The 24223-nt window shown below is 40.9% G+C and overlaps 1 protein-coding gene across 1 annotated transcript; it reads left to right on the top strand.

Annotated features, from left to right (window-relative positions):
* Nucleotides 1–556: 556 nt before the first annotated feature.
* On the top strand, nt 557–16810 carry Dynlrb2 (dynein light chain roadblock-type 2). The gene is made up of 4 exons (XM_051201386.1): nt 557–637; nt 2706–2781; nt 15356–15523; nt 16572–16810. Exons 1-4 carry the CDS (start codon nt 635–637, stop codon nt 16613–16615), a joined length of 291 nt encoding a protein of 96 aa, XP_051057343.1. The 5' UTR covers nt 557–634; the 3' UTR covers nt 16616–16810.
* Nucleotides 16811–24223: the final 7413 nt, after the last annotated feature.

Here is a 24223-nt window from a genome sequence, read left to right as displayed (position 1 = left end):
GCTCTTTGTCACTGTGTTTTATCACAGCAACAGAAATGACCCTTAGACCATCCTACAACCCTTTCTAGATAGTCTCAGTTATAAAATCAAATACTCAGTGATGAGTGAAATCAATTGGTTTTGGGATGAACACCCTCCCCCGGTGCTACTGTGTCCATAGTGTATTATGGTTTCCCACGTACATAGTACTATATCTCACATGGGTATTATGGTGCGCCCAGGTGAGTATCAGTAGCTCACCTTGGGGAGGGGGGCAGTAGAGTGGGCTGGCTGCGCTTGTCTGGTTCCAGGAACAAATGGTTGCCACATCTCCATAAAACATGGAAAGGGGGAGAAATCAGATCCGTGCAACACACAGGAGTTCCCTTCCCATCACGGACCTCATTGCCTTGAACTACATGGGGGAAGGAACGCCCTCTGTCTGCCTCTAGAACCTTTTGCTAGGCTGGGAAGCAGCCTGCCAGAGGCAGGGAGCAACACCGGTCTTCAGAAATAGGCTGACAGTTGCGCAGGCGCAGCCCCACAGTTTTCTGGAAGCCACTTCCTGCCTCGTTTCCTAGCAACGGGGAAAGCGTTGTTGACAAGCACAGAAACTGCAGCTCCGGCTTGAGAGTGGAGCTGTCCCACAGGAGCTATGGTAAATCTGTCTGGGTCCATGTCTGGAAGGGTGAAAGGGAGGCACAGCTGTCCTGGGAGGTTCTCACTATTTACAGATATAAAGAAGGAAGGACCCCTTCTCTCTCCACCTGCACAGAAAAGGAAGGAGAAGGAAGAGATAAAAGTAGAGGGAACGAGAAAAACAGCAAAGAGGAAGAGAAACGAGGGCCTGGAATGGGAGAGAAAGGAGTGAAGTGAAAAGGGGGGAAAACAGAAGGGAAGAAAGAGAGGAGGAAGAAGTAGAGGGAACGGATGGAGAAAAAGGAAAGGGGAGAGGAGCAAAAGGAGAGAAAAGAGGGGGCAAAGAGAGGAGGGAAGGAGGTGGGCTTAGACTCTGCAGTAGGGGCCTCTGGAAGTCAGAGGAGGAGATCCCTGGAGAAGAGCAATGGAGGGAGGCTTTGGGGGAGCTGTAGACATGCTCCTAAAAATGGTCAGAACTGTAGTAGTCTGGATCTTCCAGGCCAGACAGAAGGAAATCAAGAAATGCCAAGTTTCGGTGATTCACCTTTTCTTTCTGTTCTCTCTCTCTCTCTCTCTCTCTCTCTCTCCCTCCCTCCCTCCCTCCCTCCCTCCCTCCCTCCCTCCCTCCCTCCCTCCCCAAGGCTATGTATGGGACAAAACAAGTCCCTGGCACAATCAGGTTTTCGATAATACTGTCATTAGTAATGTCTTATTTTCACTTTCAGAGGATACCTCAGGCTCAACACTTTGATGGTAGTGAAGTATAAAAATATGCTTTCTTCCTTGATTTACACTTGTTTCGATATGTGTCGGGGAGCCAGATTTAACCTCTGCAAATGCATTTCTTTAAGCTTTGGGCCATGATATAATTTAAAGAACATACTAATTAAATGTTAATGGTATCCACAGAAGGGAAAGCCATGAATCTAGCATGGCATATCCTCAAATTCAGAAAGCACCTGCTCTGGTGATGGGAAAGACATGCAAGCGCTTGCTCACATCTGCCTGGGTGCAAAAGAAAACCTGGTCTCTGACTGAATAACCTAACATTCACTTGTGATGTAATGCCTGTCTGCAATCCCAGTACTTGGGAGATTGAGGCACAAGGATTGCTGTAAGTTCAAAACCAGCCTGAGCTACATAGTATGAAACCCTTTCTCAGAGAAAAACTTCAAAAATCATTTTATATGAGGCTAGAGAGATGGCTCGGTGGTTAACAGCACTAGATACTCTTGCAGAGGACGTGGGTTCAACCCCCAGCACAGTATGGTATTCACAACTGTCTGTAACTCTAGGTCTAGGTGACCTGGCACCCTCTTTCTGGCCTCTACTGGCACAAAACATGCACATGGTGCACAGACATACATTCAGACAACACCCATACTCATAAAATAATAAGATATATTTTTTAAAGGAATACACTGGTTCACACAGTCAGCTCACAAAGGTAAACATGAAACCCAGCCGTGGGATCCCAAACAGTCATTCCAATCTGAACTTTCAGCTTAAACCGAGACACAGGCCACTGTAATCAGGAGACCCCAGCATCCTGCAACATGCTGCTTGCATCGAATGCCCTTTGTAAGTTTCATCGCCAGAATGAATCCCCCAGAGGAAGTGACAGATGAAATTAAGGTTAACCACTAAGGGCAGCTTTTGGACACTCAGAGGATAAATATTTAAGGACTATGACACACAAAGGAAGTTTTTATGAGTATAGAAATGGGAGCCACTTAAAGATAACCCATGGTAGCTTTCTGGGCAATATACCAACAAACCAACAAAAAAGCACTACTTTCCTAGCAAATGGAGACACACAGAAGCTTACAGGGAGCCCTTGTGAGGCCCCCTGTCTCTGCTGAGGCTGAACCCTGGAAATATGTCTAGGTTCTATGCAAGTGGAGGCTTCATACACAGCTCCCATGTGAGATGTAACAGTTCCAAGCTTACCTCTTAAATAGCTGAGCACATAGCATCCAGCCCCCAGTTAAAGAAATTGGGGATTAGGTATCTTTGTAGCTATTCTCAGTAGAGTTGATATCACCACAGAAACCCTCCTGGTTAATGGTGGCCCTGATCTCTTGCAGACTGAGGTGGAGGAAACCCTCAAGAGGATTCAGAGCCACAAAGGGGTCATTGGAACCATGGTGGTCAATGCAGAAGGTAATGCCTTGCCATAGGCTGATTGAGTCTGACACCCAGACACTTAACTGGGGACCCATCTGTTTTGTCTTTAGTGAAGACACTTACCCTAAGTTCTAAACTTAAAAGCATGTTTTGTCTATTCCCACCCTAGCAGTTATTCATCAGACATCTATTGGATACCTACTGTATACCAATTACTCATCTAAGAGACACACACTATCTAAAATGCGTATGTATCCTTAAGAAATCCTACAAGGTGTCTTCTTCAGAAACTCTGGCAACTCCCATCTCTTCAGTAGGGCAAGCAAAGCTCCCTTGTTGAAGAGAGGGAAAATTATGTGATGGTGGTTTGGTTTTGACTTAATGTTATAAAGGCTACAGAGCTTCAATCTTGATTTAAAATTGAAATTTTTCTTTTATCATTAGGTAAAAATTACATAATTCACTTGTACCCATTTTAATAATGATTTTAATTTATTGCTTGGAAATTTCTTGCATGTATCTTCCATATGTGTATATAATATGTCTTAGTCATCTCTCTTCCCCACTGCTCCCTCTAAGTCTCCCCATAACCCTCCAATACAAGAATTCATTTCATAGCTTTACTGGAATAGTCTCGTAAATAACTGACAGGAAAAAACAATGCATTCCCAACTATAAAATGTGGACACTCGCCTGGTACTCACTGTCTCTAAACCACCCACATCAAGGAACTGCATAGTGAGCCTGCAAGATGGCTCAATGGGCAAATGCACTTACAGACAAGCCTGAAGACCTGAGTTCTATCCCCAGCACCCACGTAGTGGACAGAGATAACTGACTCCAATAACTTGTCCTCTGATTTCCACACATTCACATGTGCAGGTGTGCACACAAGCCCAAGTACCCCCACCCAAAATAATAAGACTTCACAACATGGTCCCTGCCTCTTTGCTCCATGTTCTGCATCTTTTTTCTTTAAATTAGAAACAATCTTATTTTATATATCAATCCTGGTTCCTCTTCCTCCCATCCTCCCATGGCCCCTACCGATGCCCATTCCATCCCTCCATCCCTCTTCTGCTCCCCAGGGAGGGTGAGGCCATCCAGGGGGATCATGAAAGTCTGTCACATCATTTGGGGCAGAGCCCAGGCCCTTCCCCACGTGTCTAGGCTAAGAGAGTATCCCTCTATATGAAATGGGCTCCCAATGTCCATTCATACACTAGGGAAAAATACTGATCCACTACCAGAGACCCCATAGACTGCCCAGTCCTTCTAACTAACACCCATGTTCAGGGGGCCTAGTGCACTTCTATGCTAGTTTCCCAACTATCAGCCTGGAGTCCATGAGCTCCCCCTTGTTCAGGTCAGCTGTTCCTGTGGGTTTCCCCAGCCTGGTCTTGACCCTGTTGCTCATCACTTCTCCCTCTCTGCAACTGGATTCCGAGTTCAGCTCAGTACTTAGCTGTGAGTGTCTGCTTCTGCTTCCATCAGCTACTGCATGAGGGCTCTAGGATGGCATATAAGGTAGGCATCAATCTCATTATTGGGGAAGAGCATGTAAGGTAGCCTCTCCAGTATTGCTTAGATTCTTAGTTGGGGTCATCCTTGTATATCTCTGGACATTTCCCTAGTGCCAGATTTCTCTTTAAACCTATAATGGCTCCCTCTTTTATGGTATCTCTTTTCTTGGTCTCCTTTATTCTTCCCCAACTCAATCTTCCTGCTCCCTCATGTCCTCCTCTGCCTCCTCTTCTCCCATTCTCTTTCTCCTAACTCCCTCTCCCCTCCCCCCATGCTCCCAATTTGCTCAGGAGATCTTGTCCCTTTCCTCCCCTTCTCAGGGTGACCATGTATGTCTCTCTTAGAGTCCTCCTTGTTTCCTAGCTTCTCTGGAGGTGTGGATTGTAGGGTGGTAATCCTTTGCTCTATGTCTAATAGTCATATATGAGTGAGTACATACCATGTCTGTCTTTTTGTGACTAGTTACTTCACTCAAGATGGGTTCTTCTAGTTCCATCCATTTGCTTTCAAGATTCCAATTGAGGGGGGTTGTTTTTTGTTTGTTTGTTTGTTGTTTTTTGTTGTTGTTTTTGGTTTGTTTTTTCTTTTTCTTTTTTCTCAGAGTTGTACTCCATTGTGTAAATTACCACATTTTCTTTTCCATTATTCAGTTGAGGGCATCTAGGTTGCTTCCAGGTTCTGGCTATTACAAATAATGCTGCTATGAACATAGTTGAATAGATGTCCCTGTTGTAGGAATGTTCAGACTTTATGTATATGCCTAAAAGTGGAATTGCTGGGTCTTGAGGTGGAATGATTCCCATTTTCCTGAGGGGTGGAATGATTCCCATTTTCCTGAGGAACAGCCATACTGATTTCCAAAGTGGCTGTACAAGATTGCACTCCCACTAGCAATGTAGGGGTGTTCCCCTTTCTCCCCATCCTCCCCAGCATAAACTGTCATTGTTGTTTTTTATTTTAGCCATTCTGACTAGAGAAGATGATATCTCAGAGTTGTTTTGATTTGTGTTTCCCTGGTGGCTAAGGATATCAAGCACTTTCCTAAGTATCTTCCAGCCATTTTAGATTCCTCTATTGAGAATTCTCTATTTAGTTCTGTAACCAATTTTAAATAGGATTATTTGGTGCTTTGGTGACTAGCTTCTTAAGTTCTTTGTATATTTTGGAGATCAGCCCTGTCAGATGTGGGGTTGGTGAAGATTTTTTCCCATTTTGTGGGCTGCTGTTTTGTATTGGTGACTGTGCCCTTTGCCTTACAGAGCATCTCAGTTTGAGGAGCTTCCATTTATTATCAATCTCAGTGTCTATGCTCTGGTGTTATGTTCAGGAAGTGGTCTCCTGTACCAATTCGTTCAAGGGTACCTTCCACTTTCTTTTCTAAGAGGTTCAGTGTGGATGGATTTATGTTGACATCTTTGATCCATTTGGACTTAAGTTTTGTGCATGGCAATAGACATGGGTCTATCTGCAGTCTTCTACACACCAGCATCCAGTTATGCCAGCACCATTTGTTGAAGATGCTTTCTTTTTTTCCATTGTATAATTTTAGCTTTTTGTCAAACAATCAGGTGTTCGTAGGTGTGTGGGTTAATATCAGAGTTTTCCATTCTATTCTACTGGTCTACCTGTCTATTTTTGTGTCAATATTAAGCTGTTTTCAGGACTATAGCTCTATAGTAGAGTTTGAAATCAGGGATGGTGATGCCTCCTGAAGTTTATTGTACAGGGTTGTTTTGGCTATCCTGGGTTTTTATTTTTCCATATAAAGTTGAGGATTGTTCTTTCAAGGTCTGTCAAGAATTGTGCTGGGATTTTGATCGGGATTGCATTGCACATGTAGATTGCTTTTGGCAAGATTGCCATTTTTACTATGTTGATCCTGCCTATCCAAGAGTATGGAAGATCTTTCCATTTTCTGTTTTCTTCTTTAATTTCTTTCTTTAAAGACTCAAAGCTTGTTATACATGTCTTTCCTTTGTTTGGTTAGTATTACCCCCCAAGATATTTTATGTTGTTTTTATCTTGTTGTAATGGGTGATGTTTTTCTGATTTCTTCCTCAACCCATTTATCATCTATATATAGTAGGGCTATTGATATTTTTTTTTAGTTAATCTTGTATCCTGCTAGTTTACTGAAGGTGTTTATCAGCTGTAGGACTTCCCTGGTAGAATTTTTCAGGTCATTTATATAAATTTATGTAAATTATCATATCATCTGTGAGTAGTGGATGTTTGACTTCTTCCTTTGATCTCCTTTTATTGTCTTATTGTTCTAGCTAGAACTTCAAGTATCATATTGAAGAGATATGGAGAGAATGGATAGCCTTGTCTTGTTCCTAATTTTAGAGAAATCGCCTTGAATTTCTCTCCATTTAGTTTTATGTTGGCTGTTGGTTTGCTGTACATTGCTTTTATTATGTTTAGGTATGTTCCTGTTATCCTTGATCTCTCCCAGACCTTTATCATGAAGGGGTGTTGGATTTTGTCAAAGGCTTTCTCGGCATCTAGTGAGATGATCATGTGGTTTTCCTTTTTCTGTTTGTTTAAATGGTGGATTATATTGATAGATTTTCATATATTGAACCATCCCTGCATCCCTGGGCTGAAGCCTACTTGATCATGGTAGATGATTTTTCTGATGTGTTCTTGAATTCAATTTGCCAGTATTTTATTGAGAATTTTTGCAACAATGTTCATGAGTGATATTGGTCTGTAGTTCTCTTTCTTAGTTGTGTCTCTGTATGGTTTGGGTACCAAGGTAATTGCAGCCTTATAAAGAGAGTTTGGCAATGAGCCTTCTGCTTCTATTGTGTGGAACACTTTGAAAAATATTAGTAGTAGCTCTTCTTTGAGTTTCTGGTAGAATTCTGAACTGAAACCATCTGACCTTGGGCTTTTTTTGGTTGGGAGACATTTGATGACTGCTTCTAATTCAATACAGGTTATAGGTCTATTCAAATCTCTTGTCTGTTCTTGACTTAAGTTTGGTAAGTGATATCTATCCAGAAAATCATCCATTTCCTTTAAAGTTTTGAATTTTGTGGAGTACAGACTTTCAAAGTATAGCCTGATGATTCTCTGGATTTTCTCAGTGTCTGTTGTTATGTCTGCCTTTTCATTTCTGATTTTATTAATTTGCATGTTCTCTCTCTGCTTTTTTGTTAGTTTGGATAAAAGCTTGTCTATCTCGTTGATTTTCTTGAAGAACCAACTCCTTCTTTCATTGATTCTTTGTTTCTACCTTATTGATTTCAGCCCTCAATTTGATTATTTCCTGGTGTCTACTCCTCCAGGGTGAGTTTGCTTCTTTTTGTTCTAGAGCTTTCAGTTGTGCTGTTAATTCTCTAGTGTGACTATTTTCCAAGTTCTTCATGTGGGCTCTTAGTACTATGAACTTTCCTCTTAGTACTGCTGTCAAAGTGTCAGGTAAGTTTGAGTATATTGTGTCTTAATTCTCATTGAATTCTAGGAAGTCTTTAATTTATTCTTTGACCCTGGAATGGTGCAATTGCACATTGTTCAGTTTCCATGAGATTATAGGGTTCTGCAATTTGTGTTGTTGTTGAATTCTAACTTTAAGCATGGTAGTCTGATAAGATACAGGGAGTTATTCCAATTTTTTTTAATCTGTTGAGGTTTGCTATGTTGCCAGGTACGTTGCTGATTTTATAGAAGGTTCCATGTGGAGTTTAGAAGAAGGTATATTCTTTTGTGTTTGGATGGAATGTTTTATAGATGTCTGCTAAACCCAATTGGGTCATAATTTCTGTAGTTCTTTTGTTTCTTTGTTAAGTTTCTGTCTGGTGGTCCTGCCTAGTGGTGAGAGTGGGGTGTTGAAGTCTCCCATGACAGGTTTGTGAGGTTTTATGTGAGATTTGAGTTTTAGTAATGTTTCTTTTATGACTGTGGGTGTCTTTGTATTTGGTGCATAGATGTTCAGAATTGACTCAATTTTGATGGATTTTTTTTTCCTGTGATGAATATGAAATGACCATCTTCATCTCTTTTTATTGGTTTTAGTTTGAAGTCTAATTTGTAGATATTAGGATTGTTACACCAACTTATTTCTTGGGCCTATGTGATTGGAAAATCTTTTCCCAACCCATTACTTTGAGGTAATGTCTGTCTTTGAGTTGAAGCGTGTTTCTTGTATGCAGCAGAATGTCTTCGTATCCATTCTGTTAGCCCGTGTCTTTTTATAGGCTAGACAAGACCATTGATATTGAGGGATATTAATGACCATTGATTTTTAATTATTATTTGTTTTTGATCTGGTGGTGGTGGTGGTACTGTGTGTGGATCTCTCCCCACCACCACCACCACCCCCTTTTTTTTTTTTATTTTGGCTGTTGGTAAAGTAGGATTATCAATTGCCTATGTTTTTGTGACTGTAGATAATTTCCTTGGGTTGAAGTTTTCCTTCCAGTACTTTCTGTAGGGGTGGATTAGTGGATATGTATTGTTTAAATCTGGTTTTGTCATGGAATATCTTGGTTTCTCCATCTATACTGATTGAAAGCTTTGCTGGGCATAGTAGTTTAAGCTGGCATCCATGGTCTCTTAGTGTTGGTAGAATATCTACACAGGGTCTTCTGGCTTTCAGAGTTTCCATGGAGAAGTCAGGTGTAATTCTAATAGGTTTGCCTGTATATATTACTTGGCCTTTTTCTTTTGCTACTCTTAATACTCTCTCTTTATTCTGTATATTTGTTGTTTTGATTATTATGTAGCAAGGGGACTTGTTTTGTGATCTACTGTATTTGGTGTTCTGTAAGCTTCTTGTACTTTCTTTCACATATCTTTCTTTAGGTTGGGAAAGTTTTCTTCTATGAATTAGTTGAATATGTTTTCTGCACCTTTGAAGTGGGTTTCTTCACCTTCTTCTATACCTATTTTTAAGTTTGGCCTTTTCATGGTGTTCCATATTTCCTGGATATTTTGTGTTTGAGATTTGTTGGACTTAAGATTCTCTTTGGTCAATGAATCTATTTCTCCTAGTGTATATTCAACACCCAAGATTCTCTCTTTTATCTCTTGTATTCTATTGGTTATGTTCACTTCTATAGTTCCTAATCATTTATTCAGCTTTTCTATTTCCAGCATTCCCTTAGACTCTGTGTGTGTGTGTGTGTGTGTGTGTGTGTGTGTGTGTGTGTGTGTGTAAACTGTCTCTATTTCAGCTTTCAAACCTTGACTTGTTTGAATCACTTCCTTCACCTTTTATTTATTTATTTTCTTAAATTTTTGTTTGTTTTTTCTTCCATTTCTTTAAGGGATTTTCTGATTTCCTCTTTGAGGGTCTCTATCATCTTCATAATGTCATTCTCTTCTGCTTCATATGTGTTGGGATGTTCAGGTCTTGCTGGTGTAGAGTCCCTATTCTCTGGTGGCATCATATTAGTCTTTCTGTTGTTAGATGTGTTCTTATACTGTCATCTCCCATCCCTTCTTCCAGTGGGTGCAGAGGAGGTCCCTCTCCTGGTGGGTTCAAGGTTTTCTTCCATTGGATGTAAGCAAGTCCAATACTCTGATGGCTCTCCTGATGGGTGAAGGCCTGTCTGAGACACTCCCTCCTCTGGTGGGTGGAGGCGGGACTAGCACTGCAATGTCAGCAGTCTCTGGATGGCTTGGCCTGCAGGGGGCAGGTCCACTTGTGCTCAGTCCCCAGGCCAGGAGACTCCAAGCCATGTTCTGCATTGTAAAGGTCTCTGCTTGTCCCACTGCTCATTCTGGCATTTGTAAAGATGAGAGGTGCCAACATTTCTAGAGAAGTCTTTGAAATAAGAGTAGTTACCTCTAATAATTCATGGTGGGAACAGCCATAGACTCAGCTGATCTCCAGCTCAGTGTTCTGGTGCAATTTGTCAGTAAATGCTTATTGTGCAACACCAGCTAAAAGACTATTGAAATTCTGCACTCTGTTTCCTTGTCAGTAAGATGGAAAATATCCTGAGTTCCTGCTGGTTGTGGCTGCTAGATGAGAAGACTGTCAAGTGCCCAGCTTAATCACCAGCAGTTAATAGAATTCTAATTAAAGAATTTCTGAGAACTTTGATGTATTTGATTGAAATTTGCAGAGAAAACGTTTGGTTTGTTTTATAAAATAAAAAGAATAATTCTGCCAAATGCATGTAGTGATGGGTGTTAGGATAAATTAATTGAGCTTGAGGAATGAGGAAGAAGGAGCTAGGATTGTCTATACAAGACGTCAAAAGCTGGGCCATGTATTTCCAGGAAGTTGTCAGCTCTCAGTGTGGCCCTGTTTAAACAATTTTGCTTCCAAGTATCTGCTACAGGGTCTCCCACCCTAACTTACATGGGCTACCTGTGTGATTTAACAGAGGTTCCTTGTGAGTTTGCTTTGGCTGTGAAAACAAATGACACACACACACACACACACACACACACACACACACACACACACACACACACACCACCACCACCACCACCACCAACAACAACAACAACAACAAAACCCTCATTTCTGAGTACTCTGACTGGAGGCTTCCTGACCTCTTGCTAGATTCTAGTGGTAGCCAATCATCAGTGTTGTTTTGCTTACTGACACATTACCCTAGTCTCTAACTGTGAGGGCCCACCATAACCCCACATGGCTTCATTTTAACTGATTGCTTCTGCAGAGAACCTCTTTCCAAACAAGACTATCTTCTGAAGCTAAGGGCGGACTTAAGTTTGAAAGAACACTCCAACCCAGTATAGGCACGATTCTAATGTATTTCACTGGAACATCTTAATCCAAAGCACCCAGTCCTGGTGAGATGCATCAGATGTTTAAAGAATACCACACCAAAGAGTGATGGAGAAAAGGTTTGGATCCAAGAACAAAAGCAGGCAATGAAGCATCAGGAAGCCTTTTTGGATCATTTATACAGCCAGTTACATACATATATTCCAAGTAAACATAGTAGGCTGGGCATGTGGCTCAGTTGGTAGAGTGCCAGCCTAATAAAACCTTGGGTTCTATTGAATAAACAGGGCTTGGTGGAACAGGTCTATAATCCCAGAACCGGGACAGTGAAGCAGGAGTTCAAAGTCATCCTCAGCTATAAGTTTGAGGCTAGCTTAAGCTGCATGGTGCCCTGTTTCAAAACAAACAAACATAAAAAGAGCGAGGAAGGAGAGGTTTAGATGTCAAAGTGACTCTCCCCAAGAGTGAAATTGGAAATAAAGTTTGCTTTCCTGAACTTCTCAGTGAAAATTCCTCTCACTTTCTTGATGAAAACAACAAAAATGTTATTTTTAATACTGTTAGCTTTTTCCTAACTGTGACTAGAATAATATTATGTCAGGAATCAGGGAACTTTTCGAGGGTTATGGAAACTTGATTTTTACCTGATGTCAAATTAACCTGTTCCCCAGCTTATTTTTGTGGTGAGGTAGTTAATGGCCAGAGTGTGCCAGGGCTGTTTCCTAATGGCATATGGTATAAGTTGTATGAGCTGAATGTAACAAAACAATCTTAATAGCCTGTTCAAGTGTCACTGGAGGCTCTCTTAGTACAATTAGCTTCACAGCCTTCAGAAGTCCTGGACACTTTAGTACTAAAAGAAGGTCCCCAGGACACTCTTGCCAACCTCTTGCTCTCTGTCTATGGCTGTAGAAGACGATTCATAGACATCATTGTCAGTTTGTCTTGTGGTTAATTAAGTAGTTCTATTATGTTTATCCATTTAGATGTCATCACATGCCAGGTTGTGTTTTGAGCCTTTGCTTTGTTTCTAAGACACAGGCTTCCTTCCTATTTAAGACAAGAAAGCGGGCTCAGTGGTCTAGGTTTCGATGATGGTAGATTCTTTATTCATTTTAGTTTCCCATTTATAAGAACATTCACTGTAGCACCAATATGTAAATATCTACCTCCCAAGCACTCAAAGCTGTCATACAGTCTTTTATGTATAAGCCCAATTTCTATAGGCTTCTGACTTTAAATATTCTTGACACATCCAACAGTTCATCATTTGAATATCATTAGGTTTTATCAGCCATTCAGACGGTTGGTTCCTTTGCTTCTGAAATACAATCTGCCCACCAAAGCACAAATGGGTAGTTACAGATGGCAAACCGAAATAATGACTCCAAGCTTCCTGGGATCACAGGCAGTCATATTCTAGAGTGATGCCATAAATTCAACAATATCAAATTTTAAAATGTTCAATATGTTGTTCAGGAAGCTCTGTTTTGGAAATATCTGGTGCCCAAACAAGTAAATGTGCACTGACAGGTTATGTCACCTTGTTGATAGAAGTCATAGGATGAGAACAGCCTAAATGCCTGTCATGGGGACATATAAGTCACATGTATTACAAAGCAGACATTCAACTGCCGGTTAAACAATTTAACCTTATGTGTTCTACCAAACAATTTCCCCAAGTTATTAAATGAAAAATTAGGGTGCTACTATTAAAATAGAAACTATACATGCAAATTCATATTCTTGAAGAAAGGTGGTGAACTATTTGTCATTACATGAAAAACTAGAATATAAAGCAGTGGTTAGTATTTCCTGTTTATATAGTCAGGTACTTGTATACACTTAAATATGGAAGAAAGGCAGAGGGTGTGGAGAGGGGTATAGCCCAACTGGTAGAGTGCTTACCTTGCAAATATAAGGCTATGAGTTCTGATTCTCAGCACCACAGAAAGAAAGTGGGGGGAAGGAAGGGAGGAAAGAAGGAAGGGAGAGGATTAGATAGACTCTAGTGATCACATGAATGATAATTCAAAGTGAGTTTTTTCAATCACTTTAAAAAGTATTCTTGATTGGATATGTAAGAAACTAGGACCCATGATTGTTTATCAGGAAGGAGGTGTGTGAGGCTGTGGAGATGACTTAGTCAATAAAGTACTCAACTTGAAAGCACAAGGACCTGAGTTTGATTCCCAGTGGTTGTGGCAGTGCTCACTTAAAATCCCAGCACCAGAGAGGTGGAAACAGGAGGGTTCGTTGGCCAGCTGATTCCTAACTGGTGAGCCCCAGACCAGTGAAATACTCTGCCCCACTGCAGATGTACAGCATCCCTAAGGATGACACCCGACACCTGTGGTTGTCCTTTGGCCTCCACATGAACACATATGCATGCGCGTGTGCACGCACGCACGCGCACACACACGCATACAGCCCAAAACAAGTGAGTGAACTTGATGCCAACTACTGAAATTATTATGGGATTTGTGGTTATGAAAATGTTGGCCTCGAACTCAACTCACAACCAACTTCCTGTCTGGGTCTCTAAAGCACTGCTCGGTTAAAAGTGTTCGATATCGCACCCACCCTAAACATTACTTTTGAGGAAATTAATTTTAACTGGCACAAAGCAAGCGTTCACTAAATACTTCTTGACTGGATGATTGGTTGGTCTGGGGCTTGGGGACAGGTGGGCAAGCACTGTCACTGAGCTAAATCCCCAACCCTGACCGCTGGATTGTCTTCTTTCGAGTGTCTGAGAGTGAAAATATCCTGTATGCACGTGTTCTTCAGAAAGATGGCCTCTTATTTAATGGACTGGGTTATGAAAAGAGAGCCTCAACAGCCCACACTTCTGTTTCATAGTCTTGCCATCTACACTTTGAATAATTTATTCTGGTCCTATTTTTTATCCTGACAAGAAATTCAGACTTCTGTCCAAAAGTCTAGAAGTTAGGTGCCTGCTACACCACTGCTTCCCGCTAGCTACAGATCTGCTCTTTGTGAAGTTACTGGTTTTGTATGATACCTCACCTATGCCCTAGCTCACACTGTGAATGCTGGACAGCCTTTGTCACTATTCTGGAGATGGTAGTTTTCTCAAAAGGAAACTTGGTCTGTTTCAAAGTAGAAACTGACAGTCTCGCACAGGTTTGTGAAGACTTGACAAAATGATGCAATTCTAAGATAGTAATCCTTTGACTTTGAAAAATGTTCATCTTTGGCATTAGTTTCTGGAGCTATATTTTCTGAAGAAAAGCCTGAGAACCACTTTGGACTTTTGTTGACTGGCCTTAATTCAGATGCTTAAGGGATTTGACAATGATCCCAGACAGATTCTTGTCATTTGTCCCCTTAATGTAATGGCATACTTAGAAATGAAATCCCTAGTTTCTTCCTGTCTGGCAGTTCTCAACATAAAGGTTGTCTTTGATCAGATACAATGGGTGTGAAACACCTAACTTGCTACCTGCTGCATAATAGACACTAGGTGCTGGATGTCCCTACCAGGGTTTAGTGGCTTTGAACTGAATTCACTCAGATTTTCATATTTGTCTGGCTAGAATTTTTTTAATTAAATCAACAGATTTAATCTATTTTAATCTCATATATAATACAGCAACAGAGTGAACAAGACTCCAAATTTAATAATACTTAAATAGAAGATAAGCACAGACCAGGGACATTCACCCAGAAAAGTCAGTCTCCTGGTTATCATATTTTTCTAACATTGTGGGAAGAGTTAGGAGTTTGGAATGCTTCTGCTGAATACATTCCATGGCCTAGGCAGTGTGGCTCTTGTTTCAGGGAAGTGGACAACTGCCACATTATAGACCACATATTTCATAAGTGGGATACCTCGAGAATTCAGATATATACATATATGTGTTTGTATGTATATAGATAGATATAGATCAATAATGTGATTAGAATTAAGTGGTAGGATTAAAACAATTAACAGCTTCCAGATGATTTTTGCACAAAATATTCACCACACATTCACTACTAAAAAATTTGAAATACCAAATGTCTAACCAATATATTGATCCTATTCCAATATCTCCATAACATAAAAGCTTGCAGAGATGAACAGTAATAGCAATGATACTATTAGCGAGGGAAGCTTCTGTGTTCTGACTTAAATGATGAGAAAGCAACAGTCAAACTCTAACAACTCTTGACTCAATTCTACTTAAAACTCTATATAGAAACAAAAAAGATGATAAAATAATTAACAAACTCAAATTGATGCCAGCTAGTAATATCCACGATCAGTCTTTCTGCCATTTGCAAAGATGAGTGATTCCCCGTAGTTTTTACAATGTATATATCTCTCTTGCAATGAGGGGGAAAATAGCTCCCAACTAAATCTCATCACAGGCATTCCAATCCGAACAACCCTGGACAACTCCACAACAGTTCAATACGCAGGTCTTCTCCATCAGCTGACCATGAAGGCCAAGAGCACAGTCCGGGACATTGACCCCCAGAATGACCTGACTTTCCTCAGGATCAGATCGAAGAAACACGAAATCATGGTAGCCCCAGGTAACTGGACATGTTGTTTCATACTGAAAATGTTTTTCTACTTTACTGGCTTAAAACCTTGTTTCAAATCCTGGGGATTATAGAGTCTTGGTGAGTGTATAGATTTTAATATGAAATGTGAGGCATAAAGCTCTTTGGTTACAGAAACAAAGATGTTTCATTCTGAAAGCCAAACTCAAACAGTGTATGAAATTAGCAAGCAATTTGGCCTTTAAACAAGCTGAATTTACCCATTTTCACTTACTAGTTATAAAATAACTAGCACAGGGACTGAGACATCACTGGAGATGGGATTGGAGAATTTCCAGGCTCATCTTTCTTTCAGTTTACTTTGCTTTCTGGGTGTGTTTGAAAAAGGCTATCTCAGCTGCCTGCCTCCACTGTCATTATGGACTCTCCTTTAGTATTTACTTTTTAAAGTGTGTGTATATGTGTGTATACGTGTGTGTGTGTGTGTGTGTGTGTGTGTGAGAGTGAGAGAGAGAGAGAGAGAGAGAGAGAGAGAGAGAGAGAGAGAATGTACACATGTGTATTATTTAAAACAGGGACATAAATGGCAGAATAGCACAGGGACTCTCTGAATAGTGGCAGAAGAGATCCATTCTGGGAATAGAGTAAGAGATGTATCCAAGGCTAGATCAATGTTAACCTCCCTGTGAAGTGAGTGTGACAAGCCAGTCTACTGGAAGACAGGGCCACAGAGTCACTTCCTTGAAGGAATTATATTCAACATGTTTCTGAATAATTGTGTTATGGCCACAAACCTAGCATACAGCACATGATCACATCAGATAAGTAGATAAAGTTTTGTTTGCTGCTGCACATAAAAACCATATTAGAATATTTATTAAAATTAGTGGTCCTGGGGAAAAACAAAATTATAAATGCTGTGCCAAGTTGGTGTGCATTCAGATTTTCCAGGGTGCCATGGCAATTCTGATGTGCAGCTATTGTCTACATGATGTCCACAAGGTGTTTAGAAGAAAGCGGGCTAACAGAAATGTTCATGGATTAGATGTGAACTAACTTTGCTCATGTTTCTCCTTAGATAAAGAATATCTTCTGATTGTCATTCAGAACCCATGTGAGTAGACCTGCTGTGGCCGACTCTATCCTTGTGATGATACCTGGAAGCCCTTCATTCCTCTAGTCCATCAAATTGACCTGAATTGAGCCTAGAGACATGTTCTCCTATTTTGACAACAAAACACTCTACATGTCTCCCTTGGTCCTTTTTTACTATATTATGGTCTTGTGCTTTTGCTGGATAATAAACAAATTCTGCCATTTATGACCCTGCTTTTTAAAACACACACATACACTAGAGCTAGGTTGTGGTCCAGCAAATCCAAGACATCTCCTTTCCCCTACCCACATATCACAGTGCTGAGGCTGCAGATACACAGGGCTGTGCCTGGCCTCTTACATGGCGTTGGGGATTTAAATTTGGGTCCCCAGTTTTGTGCTGAAGTGTTCCTTACTTGCTGGTTCAGTTCCTCAGCCCACACATCCTATTCTGATGCTCTCTATAACAGGTTACTCAGTTGAGATCTTTGTTATTGGTAGCGTGTTTTCCTCTTCCTTCATCTCAATAAAGCCTGGGTAAATCAAACAGTCCATTCCTGGACAGCTTCAGCATCTGATAATTCAGCAGAAATGAGATCTTGTTAAAATCCAAAAAAAAAAAAAAAAGCAAAGAAATGCATTCATGAGGAAGGTCCTGTTATACTTAAGATTTGCAAAATTTCAGAACTAGAGAGATCACTTGACCAAACCCTTGTTTCAATGGTTACGTATTTCACCTGAGCTGGGTCCAGGTGTCCTTAAGACATCAGGGATATGGCTGTGCCTGTAGAATAGGCATACATGATCTTATTAGGGGCTCATGTGAGAGCTCTCTACACCCTCCAAAATTGCTTTCAGATGATACAGAATTGCATGTTGTTTTAAAATATTCCAGAAGTAACATTTGAATCCCAGATCTGTCATTTCCTTTTAGTTTGCCAGTCTACCCAGAGCTCATGAGCAGATGCATGGCTGAGCAGTAAAGCCCCTTCCTTCTGCTTGTCCAAGTCAAAAATTTCAAGCCTCATTTGAGATAGAGTAGTGTGAAATCTCTGGCAAGTGCAAATGGACCACTGCAAATGCCAGGGGTCCTTGAGGGCTCTTTTGGAAAGGAAGTCCCCTCTATCCCACTGGGGAGGGAACTCACAGAAGCCTTCCTAGATTTTGCACCCAGAGTCAACTCTGTTGGGGGTAGAGACTATGGCAGTGAAAGGCAGAACTTACCAGAGCCAATAGCAACCGAAGTAAGTGTTGTATCTGTTCCAGCACATGGGCCCCCTATCCCCCCTTGGATTCACAACAGCATAGGTAATGAACTATATTTCAAAGATGATTGCGCATAAGACTAACAATCCATACTCATCCAAAACCGTTGGTGGACTTTCCTTTCCCACTGAGAAATGCAAGCCTGGGTTCATGCTGTATCTCCTTTTAATCCAATTAGCTGTAAATTTTACCTTTAACAACAGAAGGGACGTTTGTAGGGTCTCTGGAGGGACAGATTCCAAACCATAACTATTAACAATAATAATAATAAGCCTCAAAGTCAAGCTTAACAAACAAGGGGAGAGCACATTTAAACATCCTTAGCATCATGCATTCCCCATCTTCATCTCTGAAGAACAGAACCATTCCATTGGAGGCTTTGGGGGTACCTGTCCAGAGCTCTAATACAAGACTGCCTATCTTCTTCTAAAGCCCAAATTACCATAGGGTGTGTGTGCTTGTGTGCACATGAGTGCAGATGACTATAGAGGCCAGCAGAGGGCATCAGATTCCCTAGAGTTGGAGTTACATTTGGTTGTGAGCTTCTCTATGTAAGTACTGGAATCCAAACTCAGGTCCTCTGGTAAGGCATTATGACCTCTTAACCCCTGAACTATCCATCCTTTTGTCTTGGATTTCAAAAAATTGCAATTATCTTCAGTACATGTTTGGCACAAAGGAAACTACCTCCAGCTCCCTGTTAAGGAAGTCATGCACTGTCCCTGGAATGGGAACTGGAACATGTGCAGATGAACTGATCATATTCATTCAGTATTATTTGCTCACATTGTTAATGAGGAAAAACAGGTTTTTGGGACCAGAAGAGTTTCCAGTTAGTGGGTAAATCTTCAAGTAAGGATTTAACAATAATAAGGCAGGGGCCCATGTTCTGAGAGACTGGAAGGATCTTCAGCCTTCCCTTAACAGAGTTACTTCTGTTAATGGAAGCTCAGAGATCTCTGGACAATTTGGGTCATTCAAGGCTAGAAACCCTTTAGTGTATTCATTTTATAAGACTGGAAATGAAGAGATGGCCCATGCTTTATGAAGTTCTCCCTGAGGAGATAAAGACAAATGCCTGTTTTCCCCAGGCAATATGGTCAGAGCAAAGTGTGATTCTACCAAAGTCCAACATGGAAAACCAAGAAGTTTATAGGGGTTTCTTACAGAGCAAGGGTGAGGTGTTGCTTACAGGGCAAGGGGGGTTGCTTATAGGACAGGGGTGAGGGTTACTTACAGAGCATGGATGAGGGGTTACTTAATAGTAGCATGGATGGGCCCTAAATCAGTCACATCATCCAGAAAGTCTCATGCCAGTGATGGGGGGGTGTCCTTTTGTATGCTGTGAATATATGCTTTTCTTTTTGGTTGATGAATAAAGCTATTTCAGGCCAATGGGCAGAAAGGATGTAGCCAGGCAGGAAATGTAGAAGAGCCACCAGACTAGGAGAATTCTGGAAAGAAGAATGTAGAGAGAGTGAGTCACCAGGAAGATGCCATATAGCTACTGGGAAGGCTACAAATTACACCCAAACCTTTAACACGAATTTCCATATAAAACCTGACAAAAGCTTAAAAAGGTATTCTAAACACAGGAGAACAGAATCAAGCCTGGCTTCTTGGTAGCACCATTTTCTTGGGTGGGCTCTTTGTTAGAGGCAAGCAGAAGCTCAGCTCTTTTAAGAGAGGGGGTTCCTGTGTTAGCAGCAAAACCTGCAAGGCTCTTTTAAGAGACCCTACTACCAAAAAATTAAATGGTGCTTAGGAGAGCCACAGCATGGTTCTTGGTGGTGACATGGACCTAGAAACTCTACAGAGTTGTGGCAATAAACATGGCTCACACTGATACCTTACTCATGAAGCTAGACTCTCAGAAAGCCAAGGAATAGGGCAGGGTCAACCATGTCTTTAAACTTAGCCATGCTGTTTAGCAAATTAAAGACTCATATGGTCAGAAAAAGATAGAGATACACAGTAAAGACAGATTCAGAGGAACAAAACCTCTAAACGTTATACTGTGTGTTTAAAAATATACATAGGCTTGGGAGAGAAAATATAAAGTCCTTTAAGAAAAAGAAATAAAGGAACTGGATATGTTGGCATATGCCTTTAATCCCCAGCACTCAGGAGGCAGAGGCAGGCAGCTCTCTGTGATTTCAAGGCCAGTTTGGGCTACAGAGTGAGTTCCAGGACAGCCGAAGATACACAGAGGAACCTTGTCTCAAAAATTCAAAAAAAGTAAAACATAAAAAATTAAAGAAACAGAGTACTAAAAGCCACATAAATACAGAGAGTGTCTGAATACTATATGTTGTGTTGCTTGACTGAGGGAGCAACAGCTGCTAAAAAACATTTGATTATAAATGTTACTGGATTAATCCGTGTGTGTGTGTGTGTGTGTGTGTGTGTGTGTGTGTGTGTGTGCGTATATACATATTTGAAAATGCCTTGACTTCAAAATTTAAGTTTAAGAACATGTTACTTTGGAAAGGAGGTTCTGCTTTTGTTTCCACAGAAGATGAAAAGCTGTGGATTCCTTCCAGACCGATATGGTTTGATCAAACAAGACCCCCTGAAGCAGTGGCCCAGGTGTTCCAACATCCAAAACAGCCGAGACTATGCAGACTCACAGACCACTACAGCCAAGATTTGGCCAGGGTTCTGTGCTTTCTCAGGATTCCTTTAGGATTGACAATGCCATCCCCCAAACAGCAGCAAACAGTTTGGAGATAACTATGCCTACATTACTAAATATTATTTATAAATGCTTGTTGATTATAAATGTTTAATGATCACAGGCAATCTCTTTCTAAAGAAAAAAAAGTATATGATATAAAAATGAATACTTTGCATTGGTATGGATTTTGGTTTATTGATATAAATTTAAGGTTAATTTTGTTATATGTAAATTTCTACTCTTGTTTAGGTTTTGTGTATATATAGCTCTTTTAAAATGTAATGTATAATTAAACACAGATTATAAATAGTCATCCATAATAGTCAAAATTTTGAGTTATGCTAGTTAGGTTTTCTGGGTATGCAGAGATATATTTTCAAATGGATTGATATTCTTCAAAACCTTTCAAAGATCTACATAACATGGTATTTAAAATGATTTATTAGGGCTTTTTTTTTTTTTTTTACAATGAGACACAACTGCTCCTGGAAACACCAATTACATCAGAGAGGAAGATGGGCATCACAGAAACCTGTTGTGGAGTTTTCCTTCAACCTGGCAGGGATAGCCAGTTGGAAAAGAAATTGCTCTTGCCTGGACTGCTTGACAGCATGCTGTCCAAACTGGGCAACCAGGTTACAAAGAAAAGTGATTTCTGAACTTGACAAGGGACAAGATGGTCCTTCAAGGTTTCTGCCTCATCAAAAAAGTCTGATGCCCTAATATTACAGGAAAACTTTGGGTGACAATCTAGGCAGTGAGATGCCTCTGTCAATTCTAGAGTTTATTTATTATGTTTCTGAGGTCATCGATGGAGTTGAAGACAAATAGTTATGGTTATGGTTTTCCTTAGTTGCAGTAAAAAATAAGTTACATATAAAACTTTAGACTCACAAAAATAGGATAGATGATAAAAATATTTTCTTTAAATTTTGCCAAATGTTAGTGGACTAAATATTGTTAACTATAGCTCTTGCTTGTAGCTTTTGATATATATAATTTTATTATGTTAAAGTTAAAACCTTTTTATTTAGACAGAAAAGAGATGATGCAGGATATCCTTCTGTATGCTGCAAATATATGCTTTTCTTATTGGTTGATGAATAAAGCTATTTCGGTCGATATGCAGGCAGGATGTGGCCAGCAGGAAGTATAGGTGGAGCTACACGACTAGGAGAATTCTGGGAAGAGGAACGCAGAGAGTGAGTTGCCAGGGAGACACCACATAGCCACCAGGAATGTAAGACACCCAGGTATTCTCTGGCAAACCCAAACCACATGGAAATACATAGATTAATAGAAATGGGTTAGTAATTAAGAGAGAGCTAATAAGAAGTCCAAGGAATTGGCTAAAGAGTTTATAATTAATATACGCCTCTGTGTGTTTATTTGGGACTAAATGGCCGAGGAACTGGGCGGGACAGAAACATCTGTGCACATCCCAGTATAGATGGAAACTCCTCATAGCTGCATAGATGGACTCTCTCCCCCTTCTCCACTCCATATCTAGCACCTCCTGAGAACACGAAGCCATGTGAAGCTTGGGCAGAAAAATACACATCTGGCAGGGAAATACAAAGGGAGTGGATGCAATCTCGGGGGAGGTCTAATGACACTGCTGGAACTCCTGTCTATGAGGGAGCTTCAACAGTCAACAGGCATGCTTTCGGGGACTTTGACCAATACAGTGGTGCTGATGAAAACGTCAATGGCTGTTATGTTTGGAGGACCACATTCTACAAGCTGCTGTGTCCAGCCATTCCTTGACCTCAGAGGAAAGAGGATGAAGCCTTCTCACTTCCTTCTGGCTTCAGACCCTAGGGAGGCACCAGGTCCCTGTTTCCTTCCAGAATACATGACTTCAGAGGTCTCTTGACAATTGTCCTGACTCCTGAACACTGGCCACATGCAGAATTTTTAATTCTCCCTCTTCGGTCACCTTTACAACATGGGACACAGAAGAGCTGGCAGTGTGGACTGGAAGTCTTACTCTACACCTTACTAGAAGGAATGCCAGCTCCTTTTAGCTCAGTTTCTAATTCACACAAATGGAGAAGGTACTCCTACGGTGGTCTTGAATTCTGATATGGTACAGATGCCAATTATGAACATTAAGAATGTATACCCATAGTGGTCCTGATTCCTGACATAGTATAAGTGTCTATTATTATTACTATCAGCAATTAAAAACCATGTTTAGCATAATAAAGCCAGACGCTGTAGCTTCACTGCTCCTCTTTAGCCATGTACATAAATACAGGGCTCTAACCCTGTAAGTATAGGATTTTGTACAACTCCTTTGCTTGTGGTCCCATATGCATTTCCCCATGCTTACCTAGAATTTATACTGATTTTTAAAAAATATCTAAATGCAGTTTCTTACATATGATCAGAAGTACAGATCCTGCCCAGATGAGACCAATGAGAAGAGGGATGTGTTTAGATTTGGAGGAGTCAGAGAGGACATTCTTCATGGCTGAGCTGGCCTATGAGCCATATTTCCACAACGTACAGCAGAGAGTGCCAGTTCTCAGGAGATGAGAACACAGAGAAAAGCAGAAAGGTGGAGGGCTCACCCTGGGGCTTCCCATTCTCTAGCTTTCAGATGCCCTTGGACCCTTTGATGTTATGGGGTGGCGCTGAAGCTTTACGTAAGAAGTCTTCCCTGGGTGAGGTACATTTCTGGAGTGGATTTCTGTGACCTGAAACCAGAAGGACCTTAACTAACACACTGGTGCTACATCTGGGTCACCTCCGGCTGCTTTTTCACACACAGCCAAGGAAGCAGGGCGAGCCTAGCGGCTCCCCAGGATGTATGCATTAATCAGAGACCTGAACAGATGGAGTGTGCTCACCTTCCCCCTTGATCCAGAACATACCCTGTAGCTTTGCTAGACAAGAGTCCCACTCTTGTCTGCTGATGGACCATCAGGAGACAGAGCTCTAGGGACAGCTCTGCCTCTGTCATTGACTAGTGAGATTGTATGTAGAGAAAGTGTCCATGTGCCCAGATGTACCAGAACCCAAAGAAAAGAAGGCTGAATCATCCAACATCCCTTTGGCTTTGTACCTATGGAAACATACAACTTTAAGGCTCTCTCATTAGATGCCATAGACTCCAAACACTCTTGTCAGACACAAGAAGAAGAGAAGTAGCACCTGACATTAGTTATTGTCTACATGTTGGATTCTTAGAACAGTCTCATTATACAGAGGAGATTAGGGCTTGGAGAAGTCCAAAGGTCAACAGAGCATTTTCATACCAGAGGAGGTATCCAAACACTGCTACATGACTCTAGCACCTCCCCCAATCACCTTTACCCTACCCATTCACCAGACACATAGCAAGGAGATTATTCCCCTGCATCCTCAGAATCATCTTGGCCTTTAAAACATAGACTGTAATTCCCACATGCTTGGTGGTTATGAGATTAGGTGAAAGTATACAAAGTACCTGGAATATTGCATATGTTTGACAGCTGGTATTGCTACTGCTATGTTGCCATCGTTACTAACATCTGGAGAAACAGTCAAGTGGTGGATTGTGAGTTATCATCATAAATGAGACAAGTGTCACTGTTTTTATATTTGACAACATTCCACAAGGCTTACCCTGTAGGGTAGCTACTACTGATCTTTGCACCAAAGCATCTCAAGTCTGAGCAATCAACACTCTACATAGTCAACAAATT

This window comes from Phodopus roborovskii, unplaced genomic scaffold (genome assembly GCF_943737965.1).
Source record: "Phodopus roborovskii unplaced genomic scaffold, PHOROB, whole genome shotgun sequence".
NCBI lineage: Eukaryota > Metazoa > Chordata > Mammalia > Rodentia > Cricetidae > Phodopus > Phodopus roborovskii.
The sequence above is the reverse complement of the archived record's forward strand: the minus strand, read 5'-3'. Positions and strand labels throughout refer to the sequence as shown.